At 58.7% G+C, this 20,920-nt stretch overlaps 2 protein-coding genes across 9 annotated transcripts in view; both read left to right on the top strand.

The window, feature by feature from the left end:
- Positions 1-3,725: 3,725 nt before the first annotated feature.
- LOC100847319 (uncharacterized) lies at positions 3,726-12,801 on the top strand. 8 transcript variants are annotated; one of them, XR_009492500.1, is made up of 7 exons: positions 3,726-4,126; positions 4,337-8,025; positions 8,165-10,870; positions 11,076-11,216; positions 11,391-11,473; positions 11,713-11,888; positions 12,023-12,801. XR_009492500.1 is itself a non-coding variant. In XM_059880535.1 (5 exons), exons 1-5 carry the CDS (start codon positions 7,976-7,978, stop codon positions 12,215-12,217), a joined length of 645 nt encoding a protein of 214 aa, XP_059736518.1. In that variant the 5' UTR covers positions 4,155-7,975; the 3' UTR covers positions 12,218-12,768. The 8 variants fall into 8 exon arrangements, 1 of the variants encoding a protein (XP_059736518.1); XR_009492504.1 differs by lacking the exons at positions 8,165-10,870; positions 11,391-11,473 and having other exon boundaries at positions 4,337-5,364; positions 5,493-8,025; positions 12,023-12,790; XR_009492501.1 differs by lacking the exons at positions 8,165-10,870; positions 11,391-11,473 and having other exon boundaries at positions 4,337-4,452; positions 4,795-8,025; positions 12,023-12,789.
- A 7,259-nt stretch (positions 12,802-20,060) lies between these two features.
- Positions 20,061-20,920, top strand: part of ITPR3 (inositol 1,4,5-trisphosphate receptor type 3) — a 67,634-nt gene continuing 66,774 nt past the window's right edge. The window contains 1 exon segment of the mRNA NM_174370.3: positions 20,061-20,162. Coding sequence (NP_776795.1) covers positions 20,074-20,162 — 89 coding nt within the window. The 5' untranslated portion in view covers positions 20,061-20,073.

A 20,920-nucleotide genomic window follows, 5' to 3' on the forward strand; every position in this document is an offset into this window, starting at 1 on the left:
CTCCTTGACTGTCTGTCTGCGGAGCCTGCCCCCTGTCCTGCACAAGCCTAGTGTACCGGAGTCTCGGTCTCTCTCGTCGGGGCCCACAGGCCCCAGGCCACCCCAGCTGCAGAGCCCCGGTCCCCATCTGAGCTGGAAGACGGCAGGTCTGGTGCACCTGACCGCGGTGGGGAAGGACCTGGGGCACCAAGGCCTGCAGGCCCTGACTTCCCTTCCTCCTGAGTTCCCAGGCCCGGCGTGGGGCCTCCTGGGAGGATCCGGGAATTCTCCAGCAGGAAGTCCCTGCCCAGCCGGCACGGGGACAAAGCCAGGAAAGCAGACCGTGGGGACCTGCCCCAGGGGCCGGGCTGGGGCAGGTGAGGGGCCCCTGGGTAAGTGGAGGTATGCCACAGCGGTGCGGGGCCAGGCCCCACCCTGCTGCCCTGGTCAGGGCCCACTCTGCCAAGCGGAGTGCTGGGCACCTCTGGGGACCCTGGGTGTAGGGAGATCCAGACATCTAGAAGAAGACATTCCTCCAGCTCTACCAAATTCCAGAAGCAAAGGTGGGGGTGAGTTCCTCATGGGAGGCACACCTTCATCCCTGGCTTCGTGGGCATCCAATGAGGGGGAGGGCTAGGTGCAGTTTGGACACCAGGAGGTGCTGTTTGCCGGGAGGGCCGGCTGGTTGCCCGTGGGATGCTGGTTCATTGTCTCCCGTTGGGGTCTGGGCTCTGAGCCCCCAGCGTACATGTGAGAGCTCATACTGTCCCAACACTTATCAACACCACTGCTATTTACAGACACGTCTGGCCTTCTCCACGGGGCTCCCACTGGGTCCAGCCCAAGGCCTGTACAGAGCTGAAGATCAGTGTCAGAACACGGCCGCTGCTTGAGTAATTATTGTGATTGCAAACAGCAGCTGCCTGTCAGGTAGTGCTGGGGGCGCGGTGAGGGGCGGCCAGCAGCCCGACCTCCTGCACCGCCCTGCCCCGCCCAGCCCAGCGAAGGTGAGCGCCCTGCCTCCCACCCCTAGACCGGGGCTCAGAGCCGGGCTTGGAGACAAGATGGCTAGTGATTCACAAGTGGGCCGGGGCTTCCCAGGCAGGCTGCCCACCCCCTGGAATCCTTGACTCAGGCCCTGAGCTGGGACCGGTGGAAAGGCCCATGTGGACTGTCCCCCTGAGTCAGCTGGGAGGTGGCCTTGCGATCAGATGACTCACCTGGGCGCTGATTCCTTCCTCCAGGGTGTTGGCTGGTGGGAAGCCTGGGGGCCTCGGAGGGCAGACTGTGGGCTCCCTGGTGTCTCCTGCATGGACGCAGCCCTCCTCACGGACCCCACGAAGAGGGTACTTCTCTGCCTTCCCCTTTCCTGGGAGGCCCCCAAACCTGGTGCCAGCCATGCCCAGGCTGGAGGGGGACCCCGAGGTGCAGAGCAGTCCAGATGCCACTCTGCCCCCGCCCCTGGTGTCTTTGGGCAGCAGCAGCGGCCCCTGGGCACAGGTGGGCACCATGGTGGGTCAGGGTAGGCTGGGCCCTGCGGGCAGCTCAGGCTCCTCGGCTGCTCACCTGAGCCAAGGGGCGCTAGATTCTTGGGGAGCATCTCAACCTTGGGCCCCCTCTCCCTGCTCCTCTCTTTCTGTCAAGTGAGAGTCCTGGCACCGCATGGTCCACCTCGCTCCCTGGGTTCCTGTGAACCCCAGGGAGGAAGGTCAGTGAGGCTGGGAGCAGAAATGGGCTCTGAGTCAACGCAGGCTTGAGGTCCCCTCCCTGGCCCCAGACGGTCCTTGGCCAGCTTGTGGACGGGCCTGGCTTGACGCTCATGAGCGGGGAAGGCAGGGATGACAAGGCCCAGGGACCTGCTGGGGGGGAAGGCCTGGGGGGCTCGTGCAGGGGGCTGGGCACAGGCCCACCCTGCAAGGGGCCAGGGGCCAGGCAGGTGTGTCCGAAAGGCTTTCGGGGAACGCTGCCGATGCATCTGTGGGTCTGACCCGAGGCCTGGGCGGCACTGAAAGCTGTCTTCCCAGGACTTACTTTGAAGTCCAGTGTTCAGGACACTGCGCTTCCACTGCAGGGGGCACAGGTTCGATCCCTGGTCTGGGGATTAAGACCCGGCCTGCCGTCCCTGGTGTGCAGACAGCGAGGGGAGGGCGGCTGCGCACCACTTGCAGGTTGGGTCCTGTACTGGGGGCTTGGCCCGGGGTGAAGGGCTCTGAGACCCTGAGAGCTGCCTTTTTCTCATATGCGCAAAGGGACCAGTCAGGGTGGCAGTGCCCTCGGCAGGTCCAAGTCGAGCTGAACGTCAGAACTTGCCAGCCGCTGCCCCTGCCCGATGTCTCTCTCCTCCACCCCTCATCTTCCGTCACCTCTCACTGTTGGTAGCTGCATATGGGCCTCTGTTTCTCTCTCTCTTACTGTATATCTGAGGGAAACAGAGGTGAGAAACAGCCCCTGGATCCATTCTGAGGGCACATGGGGGATGGTAGGGGCTGAAAGGAAGGCAGTAGGTGGTGGTGGGGGCAGTAGGGTGGATGGAAAGGTGGGCAGGGTGAGAGGCAGGCCTGCCTGCCTGGGGAGACGGCGGGTGGGGCTTCTGGGCAGGGCCTTCGAGGAAAATGCCACCTCGAGCCCTGCGTAGAGGCAGTGGTGGTCAGGATTGCCTCTCCCCAGGCAAGGGAAGGGCAGCACCCCCTGGGTTTTTTTCCAGGTGGGAAAGCTGCTGCAGGAGCAGGGGGGAGAGGCTCTGCCAGGTGGCAGCAAAGCTCCAGCTTGACAAGCTCATGTGACTGCAGGCAGGCCCCTGACCTCCCTGAGTCTCAGTTTTCACATCCTGGAAATGGGCGAATCACAGGCTTCTCTTGCAGGCTGAGAGAAGGGCTGTTTGGCAGGGATCAAATATCAATACTGATTAAGCACCCACCACATCCTGTTCTTGGAGAAGGAAATGGTAACCCACTCCAGTACTCCTGCCTGGAAAATCCCATGAATGGAGGAGCCTGTTAGGCTACAGTCCATGGGGTCGCAAAGAATCGGACACGACTGATCGACTTCACTTCACTTCATTACATCCTGTTCTAGGCACTGGAGTAGGAGGGGGCAAGGTTGGGGGGAGCCTTGAACAAGACGCTGATCCTCCACTATATGAGCACTTAGGATTGCTAGCAGGATGAACTGAACAGAAACTGGACCCGGGCGTGGCAGGTGCTGTGAGGAAGCTGCTGGGCGGCTGTCTCAGAGGGTGGGACAGGGAGGCCTCTCTGAGGAGGTCCTGTTGACCACAGGAAGGGAGGGCAGGGACCGCGGGGGCGTCAGGGAATGCCCCAGCCCGGGAGCAGCAGGGGCCGATGCCTTGAGGCAGGAGCAGGCCTGGAGCGTGTGAGGAACCGGAAGTAGACCTGCGTGGCCAGAGCGGGAGTGAGATCAGAAAGGAAGGAGATCACATCCTTTGTTGATTGGGTTTTGAGAGTTTGTTTTTACTTATCTTAAAAGTTTGTCTTTATTTGTCAGTGGCAGGTCTTAGCTGCAGCAGCCAGGGTCTTTAACTGCAGTTTGCAGCATCTAGTTCCCTGACCAGGGATCGAACCGCGGCCACCTGCATTGGGAGTCTTAGCCACTGGACCCACCAGGGAAGTCCCTTGAGGGGTTTAAGCTTATCAGAGCGAGTGCCCAGTGGTTAACATTTTAAAAGGCCCCCTTGGCGGCTGCATAGGGACGAGACCGTAGGGGTGAGCGGCGGGGGAGGGGGGGGGGCGGTTGTGAGGCGGGGGGTACCGCGCAGGAGGTTGCTGGGGTCGGGGGTGAGTTCCTCGCTGGCGGCTGCTGTAACTCGGAGGGCAGTGGGGCGGCGTTGAAATGGACCGTGAGGAGTACCGGAGCGGCTCCACCACCAGGGGGCGCCGCCGGTCCTCGGCGGTCAGCCGGGCCCTCGCCGCGCGGAATCTCTCAGCCGCATTCCGCCGCCGCCTCCGGCTGGACAGGGTCAGCCTCGGGGAGTGCAGTCGGAGGAGGGCCTGCCGGCCACCGTGGGCGACCGCGCCTCAGCAGGGCCTGTGCGCACTCAGGCCCCGCCAATGCGTCCTGGCCTCGACGGCCCCGCAATCCGATGGTGCCCCCTCCCGCGAAGGTGCGCTCCTGGGCCAGATGCCCAACGGTGGGTATTTCCATGTCCCCCTCACCCCCCACCCCCGGATCCCCGGGTCGCGGAGGGCTGGGGCTGCCTCTGCTGAAGGCAGTTCGATTTAACCTGTCCGGAGACCAAGCAGAAACGACTGCCTCCCTGTCCTCGTGAAATCCACAGTGGGCACGTGGGGTCAGGGCAACCCTGCAGTAAAAATCAGAGCAAGATGTTGCTATAACACAGGTTTGGAAAGCAGAGGAAGGAGCTAGTGATTCCATCAGGGAGGAACCTAGAAGGCCTTAAAGAGGAGGAGGCACCGTCTGTGACTTGGGCTTGCAGGAGCAGGAGGGATTTGACAGGTGAAGTAAAGGGAAAGGGCATGCCTGCCAGGGGGACCCGCCGGGGATGGGGGGAGTGTCCAGTCGGCACCGGGGCCCCACTGTCTGCCTCTCTGATCCAGACGGAACCACCCTGGTCTCCCCTCTCCCAGGTCTCCCTTGGTGAGTCTGCCCGTATGTGAACTCGGTCCTTGGCTCCCTGCCGATTGTCTCTCTGTACACGGGCAATATCGTGCCTTGGCTGGGCCCTGATCACAGCCACACTTCCCAAGCCCCTCACAGCTGCTGCCCCCAGATCGTCCCTGCTCCTTCTCACAGCCCTGCCCATCCTATACAGCTCGACTCTGGCACCTCCTCTTCTAGGGCCCTCACAGCTCCCTGGCTATGGAACAAATGGGATCCACGTGTTTCCCTGCTCCCCCTCCCCTGGACAGACACATCGTGAAGGCAGGCTTCCGGGAGCTTTGTCCCCAGGTCTGGGTGCCCAGCACCGTGGCTGGCAAAGAGCGGGCTCAGCACAAGGTACCAGGCTGGGCAAGAGAGGGAGGGCAGCGGCACGAGGGCCTCGAGGACAGAGCCGCAGCTGTAGGGCCGGGTTACACAGGGCCGCGGCACCAACCTCAGCGGCTTGCTGAGCATCCTCAGGGCGGTGGGAGCCGTCGAGGGCCATAGAGTGGGGAGCGGCTCTGTCGTGGCATCTAGGATGAGGCGTGCGGTGGAGGAGGCAGGGGCAGTTAGGGGCTGTTATACTTGTAGGGAGAGGTGCGGGGCTGAGCTGGGACAGAGGCGGGCGGGGGGGCTGGGAGACCCTCCGGCAGTGCTTCTCACCCGGGGCTATTCCATCTGCCCAGGGACATTCGACATTTTTCATTTGTCACAGCGTGGGACGGGGTGCTGCCAGCATCTCATGGTGGAGACCTCCCTAGTATCAGTGTATGCTCATCTTTAATGAAGATTATTGGGAAGAGTGAATGGGCTAATACATATTCATTGTTTCGAAGAGTGGCTGATATATATTAAGCACTAGGTAACATGGGTTACTGTTGCTTTTTCCTTTTTAGCCACACTGTGCGGCTTGCAGAATCTTATTTCCCAGATCAGGTCAGAGATTGAACCTGGGCCCCAGCAGTGAAAGCGCTGAGTCCTAACCGCTGGACTTTCAGTGAATTCCTGAGCTACTGTTACTTTAAAACATAAACACTTAAAAAATACTAAAAAAAAAAAAAAAAATTTAAACAGTTAAAAAAACAACTAAACAGTTAATGTTAATAATAAACAATTCCTCTGTTGAAAGCCCTACACTGCCTCTCCATCGCCCAAGTGAGAGCCAAGTGCTCCCACGGCCGCTTGCCGTCTGGGCCCTCTGTCTCCAGCCTCGCCGGCCGCCCTCCTGCTGTCTTCCGCGCTCCGGCAGGCCGGCTCTGCTGTTTCCTGCCCTCTGGCCTGGCGGCCCCTGCTGTCTCCCGTGTTGTTTCCTGCGCAGGCGCAGCCCGCTCCTGCCTCAAGGCCTTCGCACTTGCTGTTCCCGCTGCAATGCCGGCTTTGCTCCTAGGAATTTACACAACTCACTTCTTTACCTACTTGACGTCTTTCCTTTGCTGTCACCTTGTTAATCACCCCGTATAAAGAAAAACCATCTCTCTCTTCCACGCCACTCCCTCTCTGCGCCCCTCCTCTGCTTCACTTTTCTTCAGAGCGCTTCCGTCATCTGACACATCATGTGTTTAGTTTGTTTATGCGCTTGTGGCCTCTCAACTGGAGCGTGAGCTTCCCGAGGGCAGGCACTGCGGGCGGTGTTGTTTGCTGCTCTGTCCCCAGGGTCTAGAGCCTTACCAGTACCTTCCAAGCACCCTTACACAGGGCTTAAATGAATGAACGGAGTGAACGCAAAGCCCCTCCAGGACTGAGAGGTAGGACGGGAATGGAGAGAAGGTAGGACTGTGAAGGGGAAGGGGGCGCCCGAACGCATTTCTGGAAGGGCCAAGGTCCTGGCACCGCCTGGAGCGTGGAGCCGGCGCATCCGCCCTCCCCAGACCTCCCGCCCCAGCCTGCTGGCTGGGACCCTCCTGTTGGCAGTGCCCTGCCCTACCCGCCAGGCCCCGAACATGCCACCCCCAGTCTGGGCGAGTGACCAGGCCTGAACAAAGTGTCCTTTCCCCTTTGATAAGCTGCCTCCTTCCAGGGGCACTCAGGCCAGGATACGTCCTGCTGCTCAGGAAGTGCCTGAAGGCCTGGGTGGGCCCCTGGAGTGGGCACTGGCTGCTGCAGCAGCCACCCTGCCCAGAGGCCCAGCAGAGGAGCGAGGGCAGTAGCCGGGGGGACCCCTGCCCACAGCCAGCCCCAGCACGCACCTGCGCCTTCTTCCTTCAGCGGAAGCCTCTTGAGAGCCTTTTGGGTACACAGCTGTGAGCAGGGGGCCCTGGTGGGCACCGGCGAGGGAGGGCAGAGGCTGGTGACAGGCTTTGTCACACGTGGGGTGCTGGCCTGCCTGGGCCACTTTGCCCTGGGGACTGTGGGGCAGGCGGGGTGCTGGGGGGCATTTTACTTCTTGGCTCAGGGAGGAGCTGGAGATGATGTGTTTATCTGGCTTCCCTGGCCCCCCACGCCCCCTCCCCCCATCTCTGCAGGTCTTTCCGTGGTTGACTGTGCCACCAGGAAGCTGTCCATGGCTTCTGATGATTGTCACCCTCTTCTTGAGAGCCCTGAACCCCGAGACCCCAGGATCTGACTCCCAGCCCACAGGCTTCGTTCTCGCTCAGCCCCTCCCCCTGAAGCCCTGTCCTCCCCGTGGTGCTGCCTTGACTTCCCCGTCAGCCCTGCAGAACCCAGGTCCTCAGGGAGGGGTGGAGCACAGTTTCTTCCAGGGAGGAGACTAACCCTCCCCCCTCCAGCCGCATGCACGCATCCTCGCGGGCACACACACTCGCACTCAAACACCCCCGGGCCCGTGCACCACCACCCACACACACCTCTCCAGGTTGCTCACCCATCCTGGGGCTCAGGGCCCAAGGGCTCCTTGGCCTTCACTGTCACAGATGGGCCGGATGGAGCTGAGGCAGGTGCAGAGGCCCAGGCCCTACACTCTCAGAGCCCCAGTCTTTGAATCTGTAGGATGGATGCTGCCTCAAAGTCTCCTAGTGTCCCCCGGGCCTGTAACCTGTGAGATCCCAGGTAGCACAGGGAGAGGGACCTGTTCTGAGATGTCACCTGAGCTCAATCTAAAACATGGCCCCTTTGGCTCTCTTCCCAGGGAGAGAGGAACTGTGTCCTTCTCCCCTTGGTTCTGAAGGGCCATGACTGCCTCCATCATCAGGTACCGTGGGAGTGATGCTCTGTGACTGCTGAGGCTGAGTTAGAGAAGACCACCCAGGTTCCACCTCTTCCCTCTGGGATAAAGCAGCCCCCCTGTAAGAAGTCAGAAGCCACGTGGACGGGGTCCCATCTGCAGCTCAGGGGCGCTCCCCCTGCTGGCCGTGCCGGGAACAGCCGTCGTGCACCACCAGCCCACGAGCCTTGTGATGACTCCAGCCCCAGCTGGCATCTGATGGCAATCACACGGCAGACCCCCAGCAAGACCCACCTTCAGGAAGCCAGGTACTTCCCGAATCCCTGACTCACAGAACTTTGAGCAAAATGAAATGGCCGTTGTTTCACACGACCAGGTTTTGGAGAATTTGTTAGGTAGCAATAGTCATTAGAACATTGTGCCCAAATATTTCTCTTCTTCCCTTAGTCCTCTCCCCAGCTTGTCTCTCAGGCTGAACCTGCTTGGACTGGACTCAGAGCCCTCAGAGATGGTGGCCTGGGGTCTGAGAATGCAAGGGGAGCTGGGTCAGGCTACCCACTCTCCCTCCTGTACCTGATGGCAGTGATCTGCCAAGATCTGATTGTGAGCCTCCGGGCAGCACCTCCACCGGGTCCCTCCTGTTTGGCCAGGACAAGGGCTTCCCTTGTGGCTCAGATGGTAAAGAATCTGCCTGCAATGCGGGAGACATGGGTTTGATCCCTGGGTTGGGAAGATCCCCCAAAGGAGGGCATGGCAACCCACTCCAGTATTCTTGCCTGGAGAATCCCCATGGACTGAGGGGGATTCAGAGCCCCCATGGAATCTGCGGGCTACAGTCCATGGGGTTGCAAAGAGTCGGACACGACTGAGCGACTGAGCACATTCACATACACAGAGTGTTCTTGATGCCTATCTCTGTGCCCAGCTGGCTCTCAACCAGGCTCAGCCCTCAGCCTCTGGCACCCCTGTCTCCAAGGCTTGGCCTCCTGTCCCTGTCTGTTAACTGAACAAGGCAGGAGCCTTGGATGGTCCGTCAGCAGGGCTCAGAGCTACAGGAAACGGGCCTGGCATGTAGTTGGGGTTTGAGGCCAGCGGGGGTGAGAAGGGCACATCAGAGACTGACCCGGCTCCCCGAGCTCCCCAGCAGGGCTGGGCTCCACAGTGGGAGCTGGTCGACATCACCGCCATGCCTGCCTCTGTCCCTTCCCTGCCTCGCCTCTCCCGTCCTCTATTGGGGTTCACTCTGGTCACCTCTATGTATGTGTGTGCCCTTGAATCTTTGTGTCCTGGGGAACCCAAACCAAGACTGAGATGTCCAGGTGAGGCCTCACTGAACTTACAGAGTTAAGACGATGAGGAGCCAATAAGAGAGCATATGAAATAAAATCAGCAATGACAGCCTGCCTCTGTTAAGCGCCCTCTCTGTGCCAGGGACTGGTTGCAGGGCCCTATGTCTGTTACCTCACTGAACGCTCACCACCCTCCTCTGTTGTTTGGTGCTTCATCATTTCCCTTGGCAGGTAAGCAATCAGATTTAGGGATGTCATTTGTTCCAGGTAAAGAGCTAGGAAATGGCAGGTTGGCCTGGAGAGCTGGGGCTCTGATTAGCAGTGGTCCCTGTGGGCAGCCCCGCAGAGGGCAGAGGTCCTGGGCAAGAAGTGGGGCATTTAAACTTAACCTTGAAGGACGAACAGATGTTGGGAATATGGGGAATCCTGGAAGAGGCCTCGAGCCTCAGTTTCCTTGCTGTCAAGTGGACATAAGGACCATAGCTTTCTTAGGGCCATTTGAAGGTGACATGAGCTGACAGAGACAGAGAGGGACCGCAGTATGTGTTCAGTGAGTGCTCATTCTTTCTGCTGCTGAACGGGACCAGCGTTTGCTGCAGGTATGGGTCTGGCTGCAGGTCTGAACAGGTTCCGGAGGCAAGCTTCCAGCTCCCACTCCAGCACTCAGGCCCAGAGGGGAGGAAGCTGGAGGAGCCAGAGGAAGTGGATTAGTCCGGAACCCCTGAATTTGGATTCTCACTCAGGCAGCCTAGCATATTCCTCCTTTAAAGGACCCTACCTTCTCTGGTTCCCAATTCTCGAATCTCCCATTCCTTACAACCTGGAAGTCCTCCCTGCTGTCTGACCTCTTTCCCTCCTGCTGTGCATTTTGTCTGTTGGGACAAGGGGGAGCTAATGAATCATGGTGGTTGGCGCTGAAATCTGCTGGAATTAGGGTAGGTGCAGCCTGTGTGTGGCCCGCAGACGGTGGTGCCCAGAGGCAACCTGGCCCTGGTGCGGAGGCCCGCCTGGCCCAGGATGGAGGGAGCCAGGCCAGGCCCCTGGAAGGTGGAGTCGGAGGAAAGAACTAGGTGGCAGCCGGAGGTGGAGGCTGGAGGCACAGGCCTTGGTGGAGTCCCTGTCCCAACTGCAAGGGTTCCCCCCCTCCCCCGCCCCCGGCTACCACTGAGGAGGGGTTTGGGGCAAGGTCTGCAAGGGCAGAGAAGCCGCCCTCTGCCTGGAATCTCCGAGAACAGAGTCTTTCCAGGCTCCCTCTCTGGGGCCCTCTGCAGCCTGAAGATGGAACCGTGGGCTCCGGGGCCAGGCCAGCCTGAGTGCAAGCCCAAATTCTGTCACTTGCTAGCTGTGTGACTTTCGGTGGATCTCTTCACCTCCCTGAACTTTCTTCATCTGAAAAACAGAGACACTTTAGTGGCTGTGCAACCTTTACCAAACTCTTCAGTAACAGAATTTCCCTTCCCTGTCCATCAGCTATTTGTCTCCTTAGCTACGGTGAGCCACAGCCTCCTCACCTATAAAAGGAGGATGGCAGGCTAAGAAGGAAATGGCAACCCACTCCAGTCTTCTTGCTTGGAGAATCCCATGGACAGAGAAGCCTGAAGGTCTACAGTTCATGGGGTCGCAGAGTCGGAATCCATCGACGGGCTAACACGCACACACAAGCTTAAGTGCGCTAGTGCACCCAGAGCGCCACCTAGGGGTGGACGCGAGGGGTCAGCAGTGGGTGGTGGTTTTTGTTTCTCTTTCTGCCCGGCGCACCCTGCCCCTGCCGCCCCTGCTCCTCCTGCTCCAAGAGCCTGGCCTTGGGGGGCCTTCCTCTCTGCGCCCCCAGCCAACCCTGGACAAGGGCTGAGGGCTGGCTGAGGTGCTGGGGACACTCCTGGGAGTGGCTACGTTTACAAAGAGGGTGTAGAACAACAACAGGGCCAGGCTGAGAGGGAGTTGCTGGGCTTGGTTCTGCCAGCCCCAGCCCTTTGTCTGCTGGGGGTCAGGGGCTGGGCGGGAGCCGGGCGCCTGGTGACCAGGCTTCTCAGGCCCTCAGGGGGCTCTCACTCTCCCACCCTGTGCAGGGCCCTGCACGCAGCACAGATTTCATCAGTGCTTGTTGGGTCCCGGACTCAACCCTCCTCACCGGAAAGCTGCTCCGAAGGCCTGAGGCTGGGCTTATTCACTGCCAACCAGGAGACTGGCTGCCAACGCAGGAGACGCAGGTTTGACCCCTGGGTTGGGAGATTCCCCTAGAGGAGGGCGTGGCGACCCACTCCAGTATTCTTGCCTGGAGAATCCCATGCACAGAGGAGCCTGGGGGGCTACAGTCCATGGGGTCGAAAAGAGTCGGACACGATTGAGTGTGTGCGGGCACAGACCAGGAGACCCTCTTCCAGGGAGAAGCCTGCCCAGCGTCAATGGTCCAAACCCGGGGGGTTTCTGCAGCGTCGGGCCCTCAGCCTCAGGACTGCCTTTGGAGGTTCTGTATCTGGGTGGGAGTTGGGGCTGCCCTTCCTTGAGTCTCGGGCAGGCCCAGGAGCTGGATGGGGGCTGGGAGGAAGAGGCTGATGGCTGGGCCTGGAATCCCTCCTCTCCCCTGCCCTAGCCCCCGGCCGCTCTCCATCTGGCCAGCAGCTCCCCCGCTGCCCCAGGACAAGGGCCCCAGTGTCTGCTCCCTTCCTGGGCAAACAGCAAGCCTTTCTCTCCCTCTCCCCCTAGAGCGGAGTGCCTCGACCATGACCTCTCCCCGCCCCCTCCAGAGGGCATGGCACGCCCCTTGCTGCGCGACCTCTTCTGAATGCTCCAGAGACAAAGGCTGGCAAGCCGGGTGCAGGAGGGGGTCCTGTCTGCCAGGTTCAGCCCTCAGCCGGCCCCCAGGCCTCCGTCCTGCCAAGGTGGGTGTGGGGCGCAGCTGGAGGCAGGGCCCAACCCAGGTGGACTTGACATCACCCCACTGTCTCCTGCCAGACAAAGGCTGCTCCTGCCTGGGGCTGGTCCCAGGAGGGTTTTCACACTGCTTTCTCTACAGGCTCACCGCGTTGACATGAGCTCACTCCTCCAGACCTGCTTACCTTGCTGGCAGGTGGAGCGTAAGGGCCTGGACAGTTTCCCCTCACACGGCAGGGCCCCCTCCCCGAGCCTGGAAAGACGCAGAACTGCCAGAGGCCTCCCTCTTCTCCGGGGCTCCTGCCAAGGTCCTGACCCGGGCACCGAAATAGGGTAACCTCAGAGGGTAACGGGGAGCTGTAATCAGACAGCCTCCCCTGGAGCCTCCACCACCCTCCAGTTCTGACTCAGAATGATAGGGAGCGAGTGCAGCCCAGCCCTGCACCCCTTACTTCCTCCTTCTGGCCAGTGGCTACTCAACAGCTGATTATTCTACTGGGGAGAGGACATGGAAGTCTGCTTTGTGGATAAAATCTTCTGTCTTATAAACGTCTCTCCTCCTAAAAATTCATGTTGATATGGTGTGTGTGCGTGCTCAGTCGCTTCAGACGTGTCTGACTCTGTGTGCGACCTGTGGACTGTGGCCCGCCAGGCTCCTCTGTCCATGGGATTCTCCACGAAAGAATACTGGACTGGGTTGCTGTGCCCTCCTCCAGGGGATCTTCCTGACCCAGGGATCAAACCCACATCTATTACATCTCCTGCATTGGCAGGAGTGTTCTTCACCACTAATGCCTCCTGGGAAGCCTTAATGTATGGCAGAAACCACCGATTAAAAATAAATACATTTAAAAAAAAAAGTCCCTTCTTTGGTCATCCTATTAAACAAAATTCCCCTATTAGGTTGTCATTTCTTTAGACTTATTGGTATTTATTGAGAACCCTGAGGACTATGCCAACAAGAACAATTATAGAGATATTTGCTGCTTGAGCTAAATGTTTTACAAAGTAGTTACTTATGTTATCAACAGATACTCTCCATTCATCGCCCCGCTCTGGATCCACTGTCCGCTGTTCCGTGCTTGCTCTGTGTGCTGAGTGGCTGGCCTCTGTGGCCTGAGTTACCCAGGATCCCTTGTCCTCTGAGCCAGCGGGAGGCACTGGAAAGAGACCAGAGCACTGGAAGGGGGAGAAGGTCAATGATTGATCCATTGGCCGCTTTCCAGGCCTGGACTCTCTCTGGTCACTAGCTCCCGGGAGCTGCACCACCTCTGGCTGAGCCCTGAACCCTGCCTACACCTCTCTCTGCAAGTCCGTCCACTCACTTGCCTCTCTTTAATCACCCACTGGGGACGTGGGGCCAGTTTCCTGCCAGGATCTCAGAAACACAGCTCTCTATTTTTACTCCACACGCAGGGACACTGAAGTCCAGAGAGGCGGGCCAGCTTCTCTGCAGAGGACTGCTTGGGGCCAGGACCCCGTGGTCATGCTCCAGGACTTTTGCTTTTCACAGTTTGTCCAGGGAGGGGTCGCCTTATCTGCTCGCGACCCCTCAGGGCAGAGGAGGAGGAAAGATCAGGCCCCTTGGATTCAGGTCTTCAGAACCAGGGGCTTGGCTCTCAAGAGGCAGTTGAGCAGAAGGAGGGGATCACTCTCTCTTGTGGGACCAGGGGATGGGCAGCCACAGGCTCTTTGATCTCCGTCTTCCCCAGGCGGGGACCGCGCGTTCGGGTTAGCTGGCTGCATTCCTCTGTCCGTTTCCTCTTCAGTCCCTTGCCTGTGGTCAGTGGTCAGTGAGTGTCTGAAATGAATAGATATGACATTAAAGGCTGGGAGGTGGGGGTGGAGGATGACCAACAGAACAAGTTCTGTCTCCTTCCAGGCGCCCTGGGAGGTTCAGCGTGTGAGTGTGTGTGTGTGTGTGTGTGTGTGTGTGTGTGTGAAGGCTGGCCAGGCGGGCAGCCCTGGCTGTGGCTGAGTGGTTGTTGAGGGCTGGGGTGCCCGCCCAGGGCAGCTTATGGCATGGGGAAGGAATTCTCTGGGAACCCCGGCAGGCGTTGGGTGGGGTGCCCGGCTGACCGGGCAGGGTGGCTGCTGCACTGAGTCAGCCCTTCTGGCCCAACTCTGCCTCCCCTCCCGGCCCGGCTGCTATGTCAGGGGCGAGGGCCCGAGGAAGCCCTGCAGACGGCCTCTTATCGGCCCCAAACCCTGAGATGGCACTGCCAGCATGGGGGTGGCCATCCTGCACCTCGCAGGCCCCGTCAGGGAGGACCAGAGAAAGCTCCAAGAACAGTTGACACCAGGGGTGAAGTCTGGGAAGGTGGTGTGAACTCTGGCTACAAGAAGGAACCTGGGACTCGCAGAGGTCTGGACCCTCTGCAGAGTCACATGGCAGAGCTGGGGAGAAGCCTAGAAAGGCAGTTGTGGTGGTGGGGAGGTGGGGAGCATGCTGGTGACAGGGCCTAGGAGTCAAACCTGGTGGCCCCTTCCTCAGCACAGCTCCGAGTTCCTTCTGAGTCCAGGGAAGGGTCTGAGCACCACCCCCTGGCTTCCCTCGACTCCTCAGGTCTGGATTGGATGCAGGATGGAGGTGGGTTCCTGGAGGTCTTTCTGAGGGTGCTTGGTGCTTGCAACTAAAGGGCTAAGAATTTGAGCATCTTTAGTTTTGGTTATAGGTTAAACATCCACATGGTCCAAAATTCAAAAGGTGAAAAAAGATATGCTAAGAAGAAATTCCCCATCCCCCCAATCTAGGCCCAGCGCCTCAGTTTCCCCTCCTGGAGGCGCCTGCAGTCACTGGCTCCCTGAGAATCCTGAGTTTGGGCTTTCTGACCCGAGTGTCCCATCCTCTCTATTTTCCTTCTAGAAGAGGACCCCTTGGGAGGTGGTGCTGGAGGAACCCAGCCATGGAGGTTAGGGCCTGAACCAGGCAAACCAGTTGCCAGGAGGATGGAGGCAGCCTCCTTCCTGGGCTTAATCTTTGTCCCAGCTTCAGGTCATCCCACTGAAGCCTCTCAGGAGGGGTCAGGCCCATCAGTTCTCCTTTCCAACCACTTACAGCATCCCTGGAAGCTCCCACCTCCTGCCTGGGGATCTGGCAGTCTGATACCCTGAGCCAGGGCTCCCACAGTCTCCTATTATTTCTCAGATTTATTTATTGATTTATTTAAAAGTTTTTATTTATTCTGGCTGCACTGGGTCTTCTTTGCTGTGAGCAGGCTTTCTCTGGCTTCGGAGAGCAGGGGCTCCTCTTCCTTGCGGTGCTCGGGCTTCTCACTGCGGTGGCTTCTCTTGTTGCACAGGCTCTAGGGTGTGCGGGCTTTAATCGCTGCAGTGCGTGGGCTCAGTAGCTGCAGTTCCCGGGCTCTAGAGCACAGGCTCAATAATTGTGGCACATGGGCTTCGTTGCTCCATGACATGGAGGGTCTTCCTGGACCAGGGATCAAATCTGTGTCTCCTGCAACGGCAGGCAGATTCTTTACCACTGAGCCACCGGAGAAGCCCTCCTGGAATAACTTTTATACTCTCCCCATCCTCCTCCTCTTTGAGAGTTCAATTCTGCATAGATTTTGTGAACACTTGCTACATGCCAGGCCCGGTGGGGACACAAATTAACGCAGACACAGCCTCGTCTATCTAAGAACTCATGGTCTAATGGGGAAGGCCAAAAGGGAGAGAGAGCATTACAATTCAAGATGGCCCCAATCTGTTCTCTGAGAGTGGGGAAACAAAAAAATTTCAGGCTAAGAAGCCTGACAACAGCAAGTGTTGGTGGGGGCATGGCTCAGCAGACATACTTCTAGTGACCCCATGCTGCTACTGCTGCTGCTGCTGCTAAGTCATGTCAGTCGTGTCTGACTCTGTGCGACCCCGTAGACGGCAGCCCACCAGGCTTCCCTGTCCCTGGGATTCTCCAGGCAAGAACACTGGAGTGGGTTGCCATTTCCTTCTCCAGTGCATGAAAGTGAAAAGTGAAAGTGAAGTCGCTCAGTCGTGTCTGACTCTAGCGACCCCATAGACTACAGCCTACCAGGCTCCTCCGTCCATGGGATTTTCCAGGCAAGAGTACTGGAGTGGGGTGCCATTGCCTTCTCCGAGTGACCCATGAGAAGGTGACTTAGAAAGGACTCTTTGGAATGTAATTCATCAACTCCTAGGAGATCGAACTGCACCTTCCCTGAGATCCAGCAAGTGCACCTTCTAAGTTCTCACTCCGGAGTAGAGTTTTTAAATCCCACACTGAGATCCAGAATACACATGCCACTCACGACACAGGACTTTCACCGTAATGGTGACCCCGAAGACTAGTGATGCTGGTTATTTCCTAATCAATTTTGAGTTTTAAAAAGTGCTGATCTTTACCCTTTCAGCTGATTTCAGGACTCATGAGTATGTCTGAGTCCATAGTGTGACCCACACTGCCCTAGAGACACTCAAGCGTTTGCACAAGCAGGCAAGAACGATCACTGCAACGTGGCTGTAGCAGCCCAAACCGAGACAGGGCTTTCGTGGCCACCGACCATACACAAACCAATCGTGATGTGGGCAGGAAGTGGGCTGTCACTCTGCTCCATGTGCCAGAGTTTACACTCGAGGTGACACTATTTACTCAAAATGTAAAGCCCTGCGGAGAGATAGCATACATTGTTTATGGATGCATCTGTACCTTTTCAAGTGTGAAAACTGCAGGAAACAATATTCCCAAATCAGGGTTCTCTCTGGAGGGGGAAGGGAGAGCTGGGGCAGGGCCCGGGGTAGATGGGGAGGTGTATGTAGGGACAGAGGAGCCTGACGGGCCACAGTCCACAAGGTTGCAAAGAGCTGGACACAACTGAAGCAACTCAGCATGCACGTACCCATGTAAGGAACCTCAACTGAATTTTTTTTTCATTTTTTAACTGAATTGTTTAGTTAAAAAAAATATATGTTGGAACTAAATTTTGCAAAATATGAAGATTTGACAAAGTTGGAGGATAGGTATAGGGCACTAACTCTCTTTTCAATCTATTATTTTAAATGTAATCTTATTTCTGAAAATATTTCATAATAAGACTTAAAAGATTGCTGCTCTGGGTATCAAAGAAGGAGAGTTCCTTCTGACTGTAGGAATAGAAAGCAGGGAGTGGTGGAGTGGGAGTGGATGTGGTCCTGGGGAAACGAGGTTGAACGCACTCGGTCCTTCTTAACCGGGGGTGGGTGGGGGGTGGTGGTGCTGTGCTTTATCCCACTGCCCCCACGGGTTGGAATGGTATCCTCCCCCTTTAACGTATGGAAATGGAGGCTGGGAGACCGGCCTCTGGAAAAGTGGCAGAACTGGGCCTCGATCCCAGGCCCATGAAAATCAGCCTGCGCAGTTCACAGCACCATTCTGGAGCAGCAACCTTTGTGCCTGCCAAGGGGTGGGTGGGGAGACAGGGTCTGGTGTGCTGAGCTGAGTCCTGTAGATTTGATCATGTGGGTGATGAGGAAACACAGGGGGGCGTGAACTCACTGCAGCTATATCATCAGTTTCTTACATTTTATTATTTTTTAACCAACTGAACCTTTCTTTAAACAAACTACTTCAGAACCCAGATGCATAAAAGTGCTTCCAGTGGAGATGATTTCTAAGAGGCAGGTGATGGGGTGGGGGTGGGGGGTCTGAAGCCCAGCGGTGTCTCCTTTGGGAACACAGGATGGGTGCTGTGGTCCAGAGGAGCACCCAGAGGCAGTGTGTGTGTGGCAGGAGGCTGCCAGGGCATCCCTCCCAGGGCTTCTCAGCCAGATGGCGGTTGCTCTCCCCACCTCTGAGTGCTCCTGGTTGGTGGAGGGACAGAGGATCAGAGTACTCCTGACCTGGGGGTGAAGGGGGAACCAGTGGCAGGTGCTTTGGGCAAGGTAGGCCTGACCTCCACTTGCAGGCTGTCAGACCTTGGCCGAGTTGTGGAACCCTCCATTTGAATCTTAGGAGAGGAAGGACATGGATCCTCGTATGTGGCTGGGGCAAGGAAGGCACACGTCCAGAGTGAAGCCGCTGGAGCGGGTGTTTCCAGCGCACTCCTCTTCATCATCACTGTCTGGGGCAGGGGACTAGGCAACTGGCCCGGCACAAGTGGGCCCTTGATAAATGCTTGTGGAACAAATGCGTATGTTTCCGCTCTGTCTGCAGGAAATGCAGTGGAGTCCTGACTTCTGGGAGCAAGTGAAGCTGTTTCAGGGGCTGGCCCTTCCCAGCTGGGCTCCGGGGACAGACAGCTGAGGCTCCAGTGTAGCGCCAGGCCCTGGAGAGAGTACTGAGCCAGGCGGTCAGGAGCTGGGGGTCAAGGGTAGGGTTGCTGGTTCCAGTTGCCATGTACGGGGCTGTGTGACCTAGAGGTTTGTTTCTCCTTCTCCAGGATTTGCTCATCTCCTTTTGGCAGAGTGGCCAGGGTGAGGTCTTTCCAACTGCAATTTGCAACTCATTTGGTACATTTAACAGAGCAATTTAGTGGTTCACAATCAGTTTTAAAAACCAAAATGAAACAAAACAAATAGAACAGAAAATATCAGAGTGCAATCACAGGTCATAAGGGTAAGTATTGTTTTGTGAAACTATTGTTTTGCTTATATATGGATGAAGGTGCCGACAGGTCTGAGGTAAAATTGATTTGCTATTGTGGGGTCCTGGTGAAAAGACTGGAAAATACTGAACTCAGCAGTCCTGGAGGCGTCCTCCTCTCCCACATTCTAGGGGTCTTTGTGAAAAAGCCACAGGTCCAGGGGCTCCTCACTCTCTCCCCCTGGGTCAGCAGCTGTCTCTTGGCTCCTCGTAGTTCATCCCTCCGGGGTCTTTCTCTCCACCTTCAATCCTCAGCCCCCTCCTCCCTATCGCCCAGGGATAAGCCTCCCCCTTCCCAGGAAGTCAGGGTGGGGGTGTCGGAAGGGAGTAAACGTGATCGAATGGGTGGCACTGGGCACTCTATCCCAGAAGCTAAGATAAAAGGACTAGGAAGCAAACACCGCAGCGCCCGGGGACAGAACAGAAAGCTGGCGAGCTGGGGACGGGCGTTTGAGGGGAGGACTTCATGAACAAAATTTTGCTCAGCGGCTACACCATAGCGGGTCACTCCCGGGGCGGGGGTGGCGGGGGGGCTGGCCCTGGTCTGGTCCTCGTTGGCGCTCGGGTGCGCAATTAACCAGCGAAGGTAGTTTTCACTCCTGCCCTCCTCCTTCCCCCCTTAAAAGAAAAGAAAGACAGAAGAAGCCAGGAGTTTTGGAGCCAACTCCTGGAGAGGGAGCGGCTGAACTGATTCGGAAGTTGGATCTCTTTGTACACAGGAATGCGGCGAGAAAAAAACAAAACCCACCCCATTGCTTCATTTCCCCTCCAAGCCCTAGCACTTTCTTTTGTGCAATGAAAAGGCTTTTTACGTTAAGAAAAATGAATCCCGATGTGCTCTGCGAAGGAATGAACGCGCCTCTCCGCGCAAGACGGCTCTCAGCTGGGAGCGGAGACGGTGCGGTGGCCGCAGGGCGGCCGCAGCCAGGGCGCTCTTGGGCACGTCCTCCGGGCGCGGTTCAAGGGAGCGCGCGTGGGGCGCCCGGGCTCACCCTTTCGCGGCCGCCCGCCCAGCCCTCAGCGACTCGAGGGCCGAGTAGACGTTTCGGCGAACCTCGAGGGCTGAGAGCTCCCTCTGGGCCTCCCAGGGATGGCGGCTCCGGGAAGCTGGCCGGGGACTCGCCGGAGCTGGAAATCTGTCCCGGCAGCCGTCGGGATCGCGCGGGGCTGGCGGCCGCCTTGGCGTCCGGGAGGCTGGGCCCGGACGCGCGAGGGGCGCGGGAGGCGGGCCGCCGCACGTGGGTGCCGGCGGGCGGGCCGGGGGGGCGGGGTGTGGCTTCCCCGCCTCCCGGGCGAGATTTGCATGTGTGTGCAGCTGCCCCAGACTTCCTGCTCCTCTGCGCCGCAGGTAGGCGCGGGCCGGGCCGGGCGGGCGGGTGGCGGGTGTTCCGAGACGCGGGCACCTCCTCACCCGGACGCCACCTCCGGCTCCCCGGCCGCGCCGCGCCGCCTTCCGCTCCGGGGGCCACCAGCCCGCCCCGGCTGCGACGAGCGCCCGGCTCCGAGGTGGGGGCGCGCCCCGCTCGGCCTCGCGGGTCGTCTCCGCTTTCCGCACCGCGCCTGGTCGCGCGCCCCTGGGCGCCTCCACCGCCCCGGCTCCCCCGAGGGCCGCAGCCATGAGCGAGATGTCCAGCTTCCTCCACATCGGGGACATCGTCTCCCTGTACGCCGAGGGCTCCGTCAATGGCTTCATCAGCACTTTGGGGTGAGCGAGCCGAGTTCGAGGGGGGCGCGGGCGGGGAGGGGGCGCGGTGGGCCCCGGTGCCATTTGCGTGCGTTCTGCTGCTGCCTCCTGCCTTCAGGGGACCTGGTCGTCCCCCAGCTTGAAGGAACAGGGGAGCGGCTCGCCTCCTTTTAGAGAAAGGAAGTGAAATATTTGCCTAGGTAGGAGTCGGGCGCCCCGCCTGTGTTGGCAGGAGGCGCCCCCTTCGCGAAGCCTCCACCCTTGCACGCTTGCCTTTCTTCCCCAGAGGAGGGGGCGCCTGGGACTTCCTCTGCAGGTGGTCCCTATGCGGGAAGGCAGGTGGGTGGCCGTGGCGGTAGTCGGGGACAGGCATCCGGGCCTGGACGTGGCCGACTTTGGAGCGAGGCGGAATCGTGGTGGTGGTGATGGTGAACGGGAGGGCCAGGAGCCCGGGCCGTCTAGTTACCGACCTGCCGCACCTTCGGAGGGTCGCACGTTTTCCTCCGAGCTCTCTCCTGCCCCGCTCCCTGTCTCTAGGAGTCTCTTCCCCGCCCTCTCCTTCCAGGCGTCCCAGGTCCCGTCAGGCGGCCCCTTCTCCCCGCCTCTCCCTGGCAATTTCCTGCGCAGCTCATCTGGCGCCCCTGGGTCCCTGGTCCCAGGATCTCTGGAGCACTTTGCAAACATTAATTAATTCTGGCCGCCACCCCACAGGGTCTGGACGAGCAAGGAATCCGTTCACGTCCCTGGAGAGGGCCAGGCCTGGAGCTGGCATAGGGCAG

The sequence above is a fragment of the Bos taurus genome, chromosome 23 (assembly GCF_002263795.3).
Source record: "Bos taurus isolate L1 Dominette 01449 registration number 42190680 breed Hereford chromosome 23, ARS-UCD2.0, whole genome shotgun sequence".
Taxonomy (NCBI): domain Eukaryota; kingdom Metazoa; phylum Chordata; class Mammalia; order Artiodactyla; family Bovidae; genus Bos; species Bos taurus.

What these genes read in the sequence shown, in the direction of transcription:
- LOC100847319 (XM_059880535.1), top strand. Translation starts at nt 7,976, where the DNA reads ATGGCAATCACACGGCAGACCCCCAGCAAGACCCACCTTCAGGAAGCC. An exon ending in ACCCACCTTCAGGAAGCCAG is followed by an intron (nt 8,026 to 11,075) that starts GTACTTCCCGAA and finishes CACCCTGTGCAG; the next exon opens with GGCCCTGCACGCAGCACAGA. An exon ending in CCTCAGGACTGCCTTTGGAG is followed by an intron (nt 11,474 to 11,712) that starts GTTCTGTATCTG and finishes CTCTCCCCCTAG; the next exon opens with AGCGGAGTGCCTCGACCATG.